This window comes from Argentina anserina, chromosome 5, assembly GCF_933775445.1.
Source record: "Argentina anserina chromosome 5, drPotAnse1.1, whole genome shotgun sequence".
Taxonomy (NCBI): domain Eukaryota; kingdom Viridiplantae; phylum Streptophyta; class Magnoliopsida; order Rosales; family Rosaceae; genus Argentina; species Argentina anserina.
The window spans coordinates 14,779,730-14,794,772 of NC_065876.1; the positions used below are offsets into that span (position 1 = coordinate 14,779,730).

General features: G+C 36.3%; 1 protein-coding gene across 1 annotated transcript; it reads right to left on the reverse strand.

Moving 5' to 3' along the window:
• Nucleotides 1-8,958: 8,958 nt before the first annotated feature.
• On the reverse strand, nucleotides 8,959-14,242 carry LOC126793213 (uncharacterized). Its single transcript, XM_050519672.1, has 6 exons — nucleotides 14,016-14,242; nucleotides 12,233-13,207; nucleotides 11,626-11,820; nucleotides 11,391-11,545; nucleotides 10,036-10,146; nucleotides 8,959-9,355 (listed from the first exon to the last, which is right to left on the reverse strand). Exons 1-6 carry the CDS (start codon nucleotides 14,157-14,159, stop codon nucleotides 9,298-9,300), a joined length of 1,638 nt encoding a protein of 545 aa, XP_050375629.1. The 5' UTR covers nucleotides 14,160-14,242; the 3' UTR covers nucleotides 8,959-9,297.
• Nucleotides 14,243-15,043: the final 801 nt, after the last annotated feature.

Below are 15,043 nucleotides of genomic sequence, written 5' to 3' on the forward strand. Positions count from 1 at the left end.
CTAAACCAAACACTAACACAAGAATTGAACTCAACTCACTTGACTCTCACCAAAACCCACTTAAACAGGTCATTTGATTGACATTGGGATTTCTCCTGAATCAAATCAACCAAAGGGTTAGCATCAAACTTACCCAAACAATCTTGGAACTTAAATGTGAGTCATAAACTCGCCTATCCACTAGAAACCAAAAACAACATAGCAGCACACACACCCACACATCCAGCCAAACTAATCTAAATACCTCACTACTCAACCTCACTTGAGTAAACCGAAACTAACTTCGAAACTTGACCTTAGGAGATCAATCTAACATCGTGGCATCTGCTACCTGCCACTTATAACTGAAATCACTCTTCACTTCCACCAAAACATCACCCAAAACCCCCCAAGCTCTTCAAACTCACTAACACTCTCAAATCTCCCATGAACACCAAATGTGCTCAAAACCTCAACATGAAAGTTGTAGAATACAACTACATATAGGTTTCTTAAACCGCAACCAAACTCAGACGGCTGCGAAGTCGCCGGGAATCGGTCAGAAAGTTCCTAAGATCCAAAATCCACTAACAAGTTTAAAACTCCAAACCAAGCTTTAAAACTATTAAAATCATGCCCAGAGGGAAAGGCAAGACTGAAAGATGCAAGCCCTTCACCTTGGAGTCGTCGGAAAACACTAAAATTGGCGGAATTGAAACCGGGTCAGAAACTGGGTCAGCATGTCAACTTACATCCTTCGATTCCCGCTGCTGAATGCAAACTGGTGCAAGCCACCAGCACAGGGAAGAGCGCACAGAGGAGGTGAACAAATATGGGTTAGTCGCACAGTCAGAAAACGTCTGACGGCACCGGAAAAGGCGGGTCGGATCGGGTCGGGTTAGACGAAGATCTTTGTTTCCGAAAGACAAAGAGACGCATGGAAAAGAGAGAAATTGATTAGGCTGAAATGATATTTGTGAGGTTACTATTTTCCTTTCCCCATTTATACTCTTTCCCAAAATCGGAAACTCAATTTCCGCTACTAACTTCCACACACGACCTTCGATTAAATCGTGTCATGTGTCTACAAACATTGTGTCTCCGATTAAAAGTCAACATTTGGGTCAAATAAACTTAATTGAATAACCCACTTTTGTTTCTCAAAATCAATTTCCTTAATTCCGAGAAATTAAAAGAAATGGAATTGAGAATTCGGGTTATTACACATATATATACCCTTATGGAACCCAAGCAAGGAGGAAGATGAAACTGTAATCCCAAGACCAGGCCCTTTCACAAACACCACAAAAATATGTGGAGAAAATCTCCTTCCGTTCGATTCTCTAAGACTAGAACTCCTCTCCAAAAAGTAACCATACACAAAATCACAACTTCGAGAGGAAGGTAATGGTGCCAATTTGACATCCTATGACGGCTGGAAACCAAAGAAAAAGATTTGAGTTTTTGACGTTGTGAAACGATCTCGGGACCGAGAAGTTGGTCTGGACGGTTCCTCCCCTCCCCCTCATTCTAATCCAAACCTTTTATAATCTGAAATCAATAGTATAGATTCGTCGGTTTAAAATATCAAATTGTCTAGATAAAATTAACATAAAACATTATTTATTTATTTTATTTATAACAAACTTCTTAATTTCCAATATACGAAATAATGGTAAAATAATATTATAAGTATTTACCGTCTAATGAGCGGTAACATATGGGGCGGGGCGTTTCATTAATAGTAGGGTTAAACTTGAATAAACTATATTCCCAATTTTTGCAACCTCCATAAGTACACGAGAGCTTCCTTTAAAGCTTCAACATAGGTAGTCACCTCATCATACCTCTCATCTTGAAACTTCAACCCACGGTTATCATAGGAATCATATTTATACCTTTAAGTGATAGTTAAGATGTGAAGTCCCCATGTTCTACGTTTTATATTGGATTGTTGATTAATACTATTTGCTTAATTATAAACGTGGCCATGAGAGAGGTCACAATGTCTTTTGTCTTCGGCCACTTGGGAGCATAAATAGTGACACACAATTTCCAATATCACGACTTGTGGGTTCCGAAGTCTTCTCAGCAAAAGCATCACTGTTGAAAGAAAATACACACTATGATAAGTACAAATCATAATGGTTTTAAAGAGTAAATTATTGTTTAGTACTAAATCTAATCTTAAATTATAAAAAGGTCAATGGAAAAAATATATTTATAAGATGGTCATCATATTTAATTAGAAATAATCTTTCTCAACAAGGTTTAAACAAAATTATAAAAAATTTATTTAAAAAATATATTTTATGTATTGTTTTTCCCTTTCTCAATCTTTTTCTTTTTTCATTCTTTTTCTTATTCCGGCTATAACTTTGTCATCTGGATATTGATTTGAGCATGGTTGATATCGTTGGAAAGATCTTTATTCCCTCTTTCATTTGATCTCATACCCACTCTGAATTGACAACCTTACCAGGCGCAGAAACTCTTGAAAAGAGCTACTACCGTTTATGGTGGTGCTCCAAACTTTTCCGGCAAAACCAGAGCTCAATGCTACATAAATCAAGCTATTCTCTTAATTATTAACACATTCATACAGACCTCTTTTGAATTTTAACATATTTTAGTGGATTTACAAATTTTTCTGGCATGTCACGCTTGCAGTCACACCACCGGTCACACTTGTAATCACACCACCAGTCACAATTGTAGTCATACTGATTGTTACAATAATGACATTGTGATTGTTATTGTATTTGGTAGTGTGACTATGTTGTGACAAGAAGAAAATGTGAAAAAAAAGAATGAGTAAAATTAATAAATTTTTATCACACTTGCAGTCACACCACCAGCCACAGTTGTAGTCATACTGGTTGTTACAATAATGACATTGTGATTGCCATTGTATTTGATAGTGTGACTACCTGTGTATTTGATAGTGTGACTATGTTGTGACAAGAATAAAATGTGAAAAAAATGAAGAAAAATATAATGGATAGAAACAACGAACATTTGTGTGTTGTAATGTGATCTTGAACTTCTCAAATAAACTAATACAATTCAAATATCGATATTAACATTGTCACACCAGTAGCCACACTAAGAGTCACACCAGATGTCACACCAGATGTCACATTGGTAAGCACACCAATAGCCATACTAGGGGTCACACTGATAATTATACCATTAGACACATATTGGGAGTCACTAGTAGTCACACTACTTATGTGACTAGAAAACTAAGCAGCTACACTACGTGTCACACTACTAGTCACACTAACATTATTATGTGACGGGTAGTATGACTACAATGTGATAGAGTAGTCACATTGCTAGTCACACCAGTAGTCACATTGGTAATTACAGTGTGACTAACAATGTGACTGGTAACACTACTACAAATATAGCCTTTCATGACATAAATTTTATGACGTTTTTATTAAAACGTCATTACATGTTGTTTTCATGACGTTGAAAAAGACAAACGTCATGAATTTAAATTTCTGCTTAACTTTATAACGTTTATTAAACGTCATTATAAATAGTAGTTTGTAATGACGTTTTATGGATAGTCGTTAAAAGTATGACATTTTTAAAACGTCATAGAATGTGTTTTTATGACGTTTGTTAGCTGTCATAAGAATTATTCTCATGACGTTTATCAACCGTCGTGCAAATAATATATTATGACGTTTTAAAAGTGTCCCAAACTCTAACATGAGCCACCACAATTATAAACAGTGATAAAAAAAATTAATCAAAAAATTAAAATCCGTGCCCAAAAATTTTATTGCCCGAATTAAATTTTCTTTTTTTCGTTTTTGTCTTCTCTTCTTTAGAAATAGACCTTATTTTAATGATTAAAAATATATATATACTAACCCAAACCAAGTTTAGGTCGTCTTCAACTCGATCTACAATCACATCCTATTCTTCCTCTCCTCTGTACCCAATTCTCATTTTAAGAAACCCTAAATCCCAATTTCCTTTCTCCTTTCCTCTCAAAGCATGCCTCTCCCTTTCTCTCTCTTCCTTCCCGACACCTCCTCCATCCTTCTTCTCTATTCGACTCCTATAACCCTCTTTTATGGGCACCCACTCATATCACCACCACCACCGTTCGATATAGCTTTTTCTTCCCACCAAAACCAGCCAAAAATCGAAGGCCTACGGCAACTCATGTAGCCTTCGCCTCTGGCGATCTCTCCTGTGGAATTACTTTCGTCGCACATCCATGAATATGGAAGAGACCACGACCCATAAGCTTAGGTATCAATCGAGGCTAAGAGATCGAGCCACCACTGACGGAGCTTCAAGCTCTCTGTGCCATTCGATCTCCAAGTTCCTGCAACAATTCGACTTCTTCACCACCAAATTCAAAGTAAGACGCTTTTAATCACTCAAATCTCTTAACTCGCCTTGGATTTTAGGCATCAGCGTTGCAGCTCCTCCACTAGCTCCGCCACCCAAGGCTGCTTGGGTTGCAAAACTAGCCTATTAGTAAGTTGTACGTCATCTCGAATCTACTTGCTTTGTTGTTACTCTTTGGGTTATTGTCTGTAATGTTTGTGGAACTTATTGTTTTCTATCCATCAAGAAAGAAAGTTTAAGTTTTGTTCACTTATGTTTGATTTGGTTTTGGGATATGTAACTGATTATAATGGTAGAATTATAGTAATGAGAGTTCAGTAGATCCTAGAATTGGCTTTATTGTGAGACAGTTGGTGATTCTTTCTGATCGAACATTATATGTCTTCACATTGTATTCTCTGATTTCACTTAGTGCGAGTCTTTAGTACTAGAGTACCAGACTTAATCCTTATATTTGTTAGACTATTATCATGAAAATAATTGTTTTCTTATCTAAATGAGAATAATCACTTAGTGATCCGATTTATTATTACATTTTAATCTTCAAACAATTGGACTAGTTTCTCCAGTTCTCATTCCATAATTTCTCAATAACTATTTGAAATGTGATTGTAAATTAGTAAGTTGTAATGTGGCTTGTAGTGACTTTGAGATATCAAATTAAGTGCTGAGAATCAGTTTTTTTTTCCTATGTGTTAGGGTATCATAAGAACCACAGGGTAATTTTTTGAGCATCAAAAGAATCTAATGCTTGGGGGATACTTTCAACATGGAATTTTTTTTCTATGCCTATGGAGCTTCTCAACTGCATGAGAGTGGTTTTTGTTGCTATTAATCTTTTTCTTCTATTCTATTCTTGTTGTTCTGTACGCAGATTGCTTCTTTCTCATCCTTTGATAGACCGCACTCATCAAAGGTATATAATTTCATGTATATGTTGCTTTTGGGCTTGTAATACCTTTCAGATTTAGGGTTTCATAGATTATATAACAAATATGTATCCTAGATTTTGATGTTTCCACTGATATTTCTTGATTTTAAATATTTTTATTTAGGGTTTTTGAATAATCTTTGATTTGAACTATTTTTGTATAATATAGAAATTAACAATATGGCATAGAAGTCATTTTGTTGGGTCTCTTTGGGTGTAAATCTCTTCATTCTTCACAATATGAAGGTAGTGTTGTTGGTGTTTCTTTTTCATTGGAATGCAACTGTGTTTTTGATATTTCTGTGTTTTTTTTTTCCTTTTGTTTGTTAGCTTGGTGGACTCTGTTTGTTTTCCTAGTTTTTTCTTTTAAAATGAGAGTTTGTCCCTCCCTTTAGTCCTTAGTTCTGTGTTTATTTGTTTACAGTGGCTGCTTCATTTATGTGAATGCATTTGTAAACCGGTTGGCCATGTTCTCTGTTTCAATGTTTGGAGGGATTGACATTATTGATATGGTTGAGCTGCTACTTTATTCCTCTTTTTATAATAAGTGTTAGACTAGGGATGTATGAGTTGAAATAGAAAAAATTGTCATATGAGGGTCTTATTTTCTCTATAGAATACATGTTTGTACAAAGTCACAGTGGTGGTCCATTGTATTGATTTTCAGTTGGTTTTGTGGAACTTAATCTAATGGGTGGCTTTATTAATTTTCAGGGGATTGCATCTAACGTGGAACTTTATGTGGTTGAAGTCAGAGGCACGCATCATCAATGCATGGTGTCAATGCCAAGGTTAGTAAATTCATTTTTTGTGAATCTCACCTGTACTCATGTGGTTAAATTCAATGCTCTTTGAAATTATAACTATCTATCAATTTGATCTTTCGTTTGTCCCAAAACGTAGTATCAGGGTTGGGTCTATATGGTTGTTTGTCTTTCATGCTTGATTTGGATTGCTAGTCGATCTTATGCTTTTGTGTAACTTGGACAGGTATGCAGCTGCACCACATGAACTTAGAACTGATTGGGTGAAGTTTACTAAAGATTACTTCCTGAATAGGATACTCTTAAGATGTTTTCAACTTTTGTTTTCTTTAGGGTAGTTGTATGTAGTGGATTTATATGATGATTCTTGATGTAGTGGAACTATATGATGAAATCTAAATGGAAGTATTAATATTATGTCTCCCTTGTATAAACATAAATATATTTGATTTCTGAATTTAATCAGAAAATCAATAATTTTTTTATAATATGAATAAGATTTAATGACAGTAGACGTCATCAAAGTAATTTCTATGGCAGTTTAAAAATGTCATGGAATTGTTTTCTATGATAGTGGGAAAACGTCATGGTAAACTCATTTCATGGCGTTTTGTAACTGTCATTAAAAGGTATTTTATGACGTTTTTATGTAGTCATCGAAGGATAACCCTACGATGGCACCCGTATAGATGTCGTTTGGGATGGCGTTTGAAACTTTCATGACGTTTTCCAAACGTCATTGAAAGATTTTATGTAGTAGTGTAATGTCACCCATGGTGATAGAATCTGATCTGGACAACTAGTATTCACCGGTAATCGAAAAGAAACGAACACCCTTTCATATACAAAAAACAAATAGAAATTACTCTGGGCACCCAGAGATCTGCTATGGGCACCACTAGGGACATCAAATATAAAATGAAAAGCATTTTAATTAAAAGCTATGAGAAACACCAAAAATATTTTTTTAAGTGCATTTTGGAAAGAGGTGCCTTATATTTTAAATATTTAAGTATTTGTTTATATTTAGAAACACAAAAAAATTAGGTCAAGTACCATTTGGTCTAATGGCATAAGTCCATCTTTGTGAGTGATAAGTCATTTTGACTCACAATAAACTCGTTGTAATATATTAGTCATTGTATGTAACATAAACAAATTTGACATTTAAATAATATAATCGACAAATATATGTTGGTTATAAATAATTAATAAACATTAATATAAACACGCTTCTCGAGACAAACAAAAATTTTAAAAGCAAATATGCATGTGCTCATTACCATTTTGTGTTAGTGATATCAATGTGTACTCTGAGTTCGTTCAACACGTACACAAGATTGGTTGTTGCATTCCAGTTATTTGTTTGATAGTAAAAAATACACATATATACCCCCTACTTTACACACATGTGTAAGCATGCATTAAATTACAGGTTATAATTTTCCTCCCCTCACACAACAATCCATAATAAATGCATTTGTCATACCCTAGCTAGTTTGGTAAATCATTGATTGGATTGAAAGAAAGCTTTATCTGAATCAAGGTCTTCACTCTTCAAAAACACATCTAAGACTGTTGATGTAAAACTATAATAGATATTAGCCAACAAGTCAACAACCACAGAAATATTGAAATAAGAAAAATAACTATTAGACATACAATAATCAATAATTAAAATTGGTATAGCGATAAAAGACTTTCTCTAAGCATAAGAAATATGTTCAAAGATAAAAGGAACAAGCAACAACATAACAATTAGAAAACGGATTTATCTTACAATGAGAATATGTCCTATATAGATATTGAAGAAAGCCACAGAAACAAAACCAACAGATGGCTCCAACCTCTATCGGTTACAAATGAGTGAAATGACTAATAGTTTCTCTTGATTGAATATGATCTAGGAACGGTCTCATTCATTTATACCCTCTAAAGCATGAATTCTAGCAAACCTAATTAATACTCTTTTACAATGATTCAGACATTTTCTGTATCATATTACAAATTTCATAAATTTAGCTGGGTACATCTTGATTTATTAAATTAAAAAATCTAGTTTACTGTCTCATCCCGTTTGAAGTAGACATATACGTCTTTAATTCATAGGTATTACTTTTTTTTACCGTATTACATTACAATTCTTGCAATATTTTTTGGTTAAATTCCTCATATGGTAAATGAAATATAACTACTTGGACAATTTTGTATCTGATGTACAAAACAAACATTTTGTAATTCATTTCTAATTCATCTGAATTTCTCATTTGTAATTCATTCTAGTACTTCGGTCAATTTTAATTATATTTTCAGGATTACTTTCATCATTCTAGCTAAAAACTCTTTAAATCCATATTTATTTATAGATGAAATAAATTGCACCATGTAAATGAAGTAATTATTAAATACTTGGAGAAACGCTACCCTTGATATGCATATAAGCCTAGTTATTCCTCTCGATGTAGGAGTTAGATTACTACTTTCAGTAGTGTAATTGTCTAATTGGTAGCTGCAACTTGCGACTCCTATTCCCTCGCTGGAATATGCATGGTAGAGGAGAATGTTTCAACTTTCAACTATTCTCGTATTCCTTGCAATAATCCAACATCTGAAATTTGGTTGCTTCTGTTCAAGTTTTTAAGCTTAGTTTGGACTGTGGACAATAGATGTATGAAGTTCGGAGCAAGTCAAATATGTCTAGCATGCAGCTGGATCTTTACTACCAACCTCAATTCGCTTTCCTTAGATGTTGTAGAGGAATAACTTCCCTCCATCTTCGCTTTGCATTTTGGTATGATTGTCCAACTTTTATGATCTTCATTGTAGTTGCAGACAACGGAAGAATAGCACAGTATGTGTTAACAGATCAAATTTAGCTGACATAATGTGTTTCCTATAAAGGCAAAACCTTTAAAAGCATGATCAATGCACAGGATTTTAGATACAAACACAGCCTCTTTGGCACCCTCTCTCTCTCTCTATCAATCTCTCTCCCCCTACCCTCTCCCTCTTACTGTCTCTGCCATCCCACGATGGAGGTTGCAAGTAGTTCAGTCCATTTCTACTATGTTTCATGTTAGACTTCGCAATGAGCGGAACTAAAGGCAAGCAGCCATGTTGATACAAGCAGAAAATGACTGAACTTACACTTCTAACAGTTTTAATTGTTTCCCAGGGGGAAAGCATCATTGCTCAATAGGCCATCCCCGCACAGGTCTTCAGAGCCAGAGTCAAGAAATTACCCTCTTAATGCTCTGTGGGATGGTCTGATCTGCAGATATCATGGCGACAAAGCGGGCATACCCTGCATACCAAATTCAAAATACCAATGTTCCAGTATTAGAGTGAATCAAAATTTCCAAAACAAGAATCAGAATATCGTGAGCTTATGCTATCAACTAGTGATCAGTAGCATATAAATGGACTGATAATCATATCTGGCAACTATTCTAAGATAGCTACTACGGAAAAGAAAAGTATATCAGAAAATGTGCTATATTATGCAATCAAGTTTGTTTCGAGTAACATTAGCCATAGTGAAAGATTCACAAGTAATACGTGTATGTATATATAAATATATATACAGAAATTCTCAGATGTGGACGTCTGCACCGTCCATACGGTTGGATTCGGCGATTCCGGCCACCGGCGACGCGCAACGACGGCCCCGACCAGCACAGCCGCACTCCCCTCCTCCCGGCGCTTCTGTTTGTGCTGGCCGGAGCTGCAACGCCGGCCGGAATCTCGAAATCTCCGCACGGTGCCCAGAAATTTGAAATTTCAAGATTCAGGCCGGCCCACGCCGGCCTGCAGCTCCGGCCAGCACAGATATGAGCGCTAGGAGGAGGGGAGTGCGGCTGTGCTGGTCGGCGCCGTCGTTGCGCGTCGCCGGTGGCAGGAATCGCTGAATCCGTGCTGTGCGGACGGTGCGGACGTCCACAGCCGAGAAGCTCTATATATATAATATTCATGACTGTTCCAAACCTGTGAATCTCCTTGAGCCACTTGTCAATACAAGTTTTATGAAACTCATGATTGCAAGATAGTATCCGCATCTCATCTCCTTCTTCATACTCCACAAGGCATATGTAGCATCTGGTGGATTAAAGGACACCATAAGCAGAGTAATTTAAATAGAGCCACAATGATAAAGAAAATGCATGTTAAGTCCTTATTCTCAATCAACATCATTAAATAAAAAACAAAACAAAAATAAAAACAAAAACTATTTATTTAGAGAGAATACACCTCCAGAACACCTCTCCAATACAATTGAATGCTGGTTTGTATAACAATCGGCATGTTATACAAGTCAGTAACTCTAACTGAACCTCACCCTTTCCTCATTAGGCATTACAAAGTAGGATCAACTTAGTAGGAAATGAACTGATGCCTTATGATATATATATAGTTACATTGGCTTCATTTCCAGCATCAAATCACAATATTGGAAAAGCAGCTGCTTCCTTACAGCCCTTATTTTAATTACAAATTTTGAATGCAGCAAACCATAAAGAATCTCTTTCTCCCTACAATCACCAAAGCCATTTTGAAAGCACTGCCACATTCTTTTTACCAAAAAAACTGACAAATAAGGTTGAGACATAGAAAGAGAGATACAAATAAGATCATAACCCGAAGTCAAATGGGGTGGTCGCAAGAAGCCGCTGAGACTGGAGGAATACTTTTTACCATGCAATTTACATGGGTTGAAACTCAGGCATTATGTTTATTGCCTGCTGAATCATTACCATCTAGAATAGTCAAGTCCTAAGGTCCCTAAGATTCAATACCTATACGTAATTGTATGATACTTTCCAGCGTCGAAAGGTTTGAAACGCTTCAGGGGAGGAGTTTTGGAGGAGTTTTTTCTTTTCTTCTTTTTAATCTAACTCATGAATCTGGGATACTAAACTAAACACCTCTTGCATCCTCGAGTATTATTGATCAATTCCATTTTGCTATAGCACCACTGTCTTATTAATGTTTGTGTCAACATGAAGCCATCAAGACATGACTAGACGCTCACAAGAAAATGAACGTAAACCAAAAATAAATAAAAAAGGAAAGAAAAGAAGCTTTACTGATTAGTAAACTAATTCGACATCATTGTTTACGTATATTATAAGATTGTAATGTCTAAAGCAAGTATATAACCAATCTCCTTGCTTCTCGATTGATCATTAATGAAAAGCATAATTTGAAAATGTCATCATCAAAACGATGGAAGACCGGAAAAGTTTCATAATCAAGGAACACAAAATAGAGCTAAGCAACATGTCCACAAAATCCACACACACTGAATGTTATCTAGTAGATGAAGTGAGTAAAATACTTACTGGGCAGCCTCTTCATGCTGATGTTTTTGCAACTTGGAAAATAATTTGACAGGCAAAGATTCTACAACTTCATTAGGTGCAGGAACAGATCCAATTGAAGATACAGAAGGTCGGGAGGATAAAACCACAGATTGCTGGTGAATTTCATCCAGAACCTAATTAAATTAAGTATACAGGGTTCAACTTATGCCACAAGAATGCCTGAGGGTACTGGAATTATTTACATAAACCTTACCTCAAACAAAGCCTCAGCTAACATAACAATCCGGGATATGCTTGCCCTAGCACTGCTGTTATCATTTTGATGGGCATCTCGGTGACTTGAACGGCATGTACAATGACCTGTTCTCTGCTGACCAGATAATACACAAGACCTCTCATGCCCAGACACATTTTCAAAACGGCTCCCTAATCGCTGAAGTGCACGAACCTGCAACAAGTGGCATGTGTATTAGATGACCAAATGAGAAACATTCACAATTAAAAAAATTCCTGATGGAAAACAAAAGGCATTGGGAAACATCTCAAACACCGGTTATTATCTGCGTATCATAAATAAGTTTATATGCTGCATCTACCAGAGTTTAGCATATTCTATAGTTCTATACCAAAACTAACCGCCAGGAACTAAAAATTTAAAAAGTTCACGGAGAGACAGCCAACTGGTTGGCGCACCAAGACCATCCACACAAGGGATTAAGATAGGACATTAGACTCTGTATAGAAATCACAGACCTGTGATGGAAATGAAAATTACAAGCCTGTGGGTGATACATTATACAATACTCATCCTTACCCCCAAAACATTCCAAAGTTAATCGAAAGAAAAAATATGTACAAACCTGAGATCTTATTCTTCTCCTTCGCTCGAGAAAACTTGATCTGTGTTCGAGCAGATCATGATACCTGGATTCTCTTGGTCTTACTGTTTCCGCCTCAAAGTCTTGATTGATAAACAATGAATTTGACAAATTGGATAGAGGATAACCAGACCCATTCTGCAAGTTTATATCACTACTTTCATGTGCTAATGTCCTTGTATCATCCCCCTGATTTGTATCTCTCACTTCTCCCTCTTGTTGCAACGAAGAAAATGTTAAATCAGTCAAAGATGATCGACGAAGAACCCTGTCTCGAAGTCTCCCAACACTTAAGGTTCTGCTAAAACGAACATTTTGCTCTACAGGTTCCTGAGATCCTGAATATCTGTTATGTACCCCTATTATTCTACCATTAGCATTTCGGCCAACTTGTATAGAAGAATTTGTCTGGCTGTGAGAAAAACCAGATTCCACAGTGTTCAATCCTAAACTAGCAGAAGTGTCTTCAAAAAATTGTATAGGAGCCCTATTAACTGGTGATTCTGGAAGAAATTCCCAACCTTCTTGACTTTCACATCTACCAACCAAATTGGCAGAAGGTCCTGTTTGCAGATGTAGGTCATCATCATCATTCAAAACTGTGACGCTTGTCGATGATTGAGGATAAGACCTGGAAGACCCTAAACTGGTTGCCCGGCTTAGCCTGAAGCTTACATTGCCAGGAGCAATACTAAAACGAGAAAGGAAACGCCTTGAAGGGTTCAACGATGGAGAAGCTGAATCTTGAGCAGAGCCTGGACCAGTTCTGGAGACAGTATCAGTAATGTTAGCATCACCCCATTCATTGATTTGAATGTTTGACGATATAGAAGGCATTTCATCAGATTGTTCAACGTTAATCTTTCTGAAATATTCCTTTGGTCGATCTTGCTCTGTGGCAGTCTGGTTTGTACAAGGAGCAACAATTCTACTTCCTTTGTTCTGATGTTCACAGGCCTGCACCATGAGTTACACAACTATAAGTACATAGCTGCTGTCAACTTAACCACACTCAGTTAAATAGATAAAGGTTACAAATGAGCCTTCATAAAAACATCAGCCATTTACAACATTAGAAGAAAGATAATCCAACTTAAAACACAAGTCTTTGTTGTGCAAACCTGTTGGTCACTGTTAATCATTTTCATCAATAAGCCACGAGATGGTCTAGAGGTGCTGTGTTCTCTAGAAAGACTGTTTATATTCTATTGTGGGTTTAATTTAGTGTAATAGTTTTTCTATCTGCAAACACTTATGCTATTTGTAACAGAATTAGTAAAAATCCATCAGCCATCCGTAACTTGTGTTTTGAGTACCATTACATTTAGAGAATATTATTGGATTTGACACTGTAAATTCTTCAAGCATGATTTATAAACTCGAAGAAGACAGATGTTTATCTCGACCGTAACTCCTCCACTGAGGCACTGACTTCAACAGCCAATCTGGTGTTGAGAACTATAAGTAATCCAGAAAATCAAAACCGAAAACTAGTTGACCTAATTCTTCTTCAAACGATTTTTCTGAACAAAATCACTAATCAAACATTTCGAACTTTGCGTAATCACCAAACACTTAGTGGAATCAAATTCAAATCTTGCTACCAAATGCCGATGAGAAATCCAAAATCTCAAATCCTCAACCTAACTAATTCGCATTCACACCTCAAAAATCTAGCACATGTTCTAATTAATTCGCAATATAAATCCACTAAAATCTAGAATCAAATCCGAAACTCTAGCAAATCAAAGCGAAACCAGTTCACCTGCTCGTCATCGTCACTGCGATGGGATCGAGATTTGATTCGCAGACAAGACGACCGGAACACGCTGCCGCCGAGGGATTTGGATCGCCGGCTCCCGCCACCATCGCCGGAGGACGACGTCGCTTTGCTGCCACACGATCCCATCCTCAGCCCTAAATCAGATTCCAATGGCCGCGCCTAGAAGCTCAACCCCAAATGCGATTCAAACTGCATCGCGGACAACGCCAATTGGGATATGCATCCCATTTTTCAATCACATTCAGCGTTTCAGATAAGGAGAGAGAGAGAGTAACTTACTTGCACGGAGAGAGAGAGAGAGAGAGAGAGATGTGGAGTGAGAGAAGAAGGGAGGGGGGCTTTTTGTGTGACAGAGACGCTCGTGAAAATGAGAGAGAGAGAGAGGAGTGAGTGGCATTTCATCTGCCTCATTTTGCGGGATTTCAAAATTCATGCCTTATGAAATGGCTTAAAATTTGAATTTCCCTTATTTATTTTCTTACCACGGCCTAATTTCCGACTTGCCCTATTTATCTTTTATCTTATCCGGTGAAACGTCACCGACGATTTCAAAGAATTATTGCATCTAATTTATGTCTTCCTTTTTCTAAGGGAATTCTTAATGAATTTTGAAGAAATTATTTAAAAAGACTATTTCAAGGTCCAAATGTAAAAAAAAAAAAAACGACCCTTGTTTATTATTTGATAAAGACTAAATGCCTCATATGATATCTGATGTATAGTTACTTAGACAATTTGGTACCCAATTTATAAAAATGAACAATTTGGTACCTAAAGTTCTCATTTGTAAGTCATTTTGGTACTTATGTGTCCTTACAAGTTTTGACCATATATTCAGGGTTATTTTCGTCACTCTAGCTCTAAACTCTTTAATTTACACTTTATTTCATTTTTTCCTATTATCTCAAAATTACCTCTAAATTATCTCATAATTTTGATACAACTCCTCCACTTAGATCTATTACATATATACTTAAATTTGGGTCTTCCTAATATAGCTATCACACCTA

Coding starts and splice junctions, on each gene's coding strand:
- LOC126793213 (XM_050519672.1), bottom strand. CDS start 14,159: ATGGGATCGTGTGGCAGCAAAGCGACGTCGTCCTCCGGCGATGGTGGC. Junction 11,546..11,625: donor TAGCTGAGGCTTTGTTTGAG/GTAAGGTTTATG, acceptor TAATTTAATTAG/GTTCTGGATGAAATTCACCA. Junction 10,147..11,390: donor CAGCATGAAGAGGCTGCCCA/GTAAGTATTTTA, acceptor TTAATCCACCAG/ATGCTACATATGCCTTGTGG.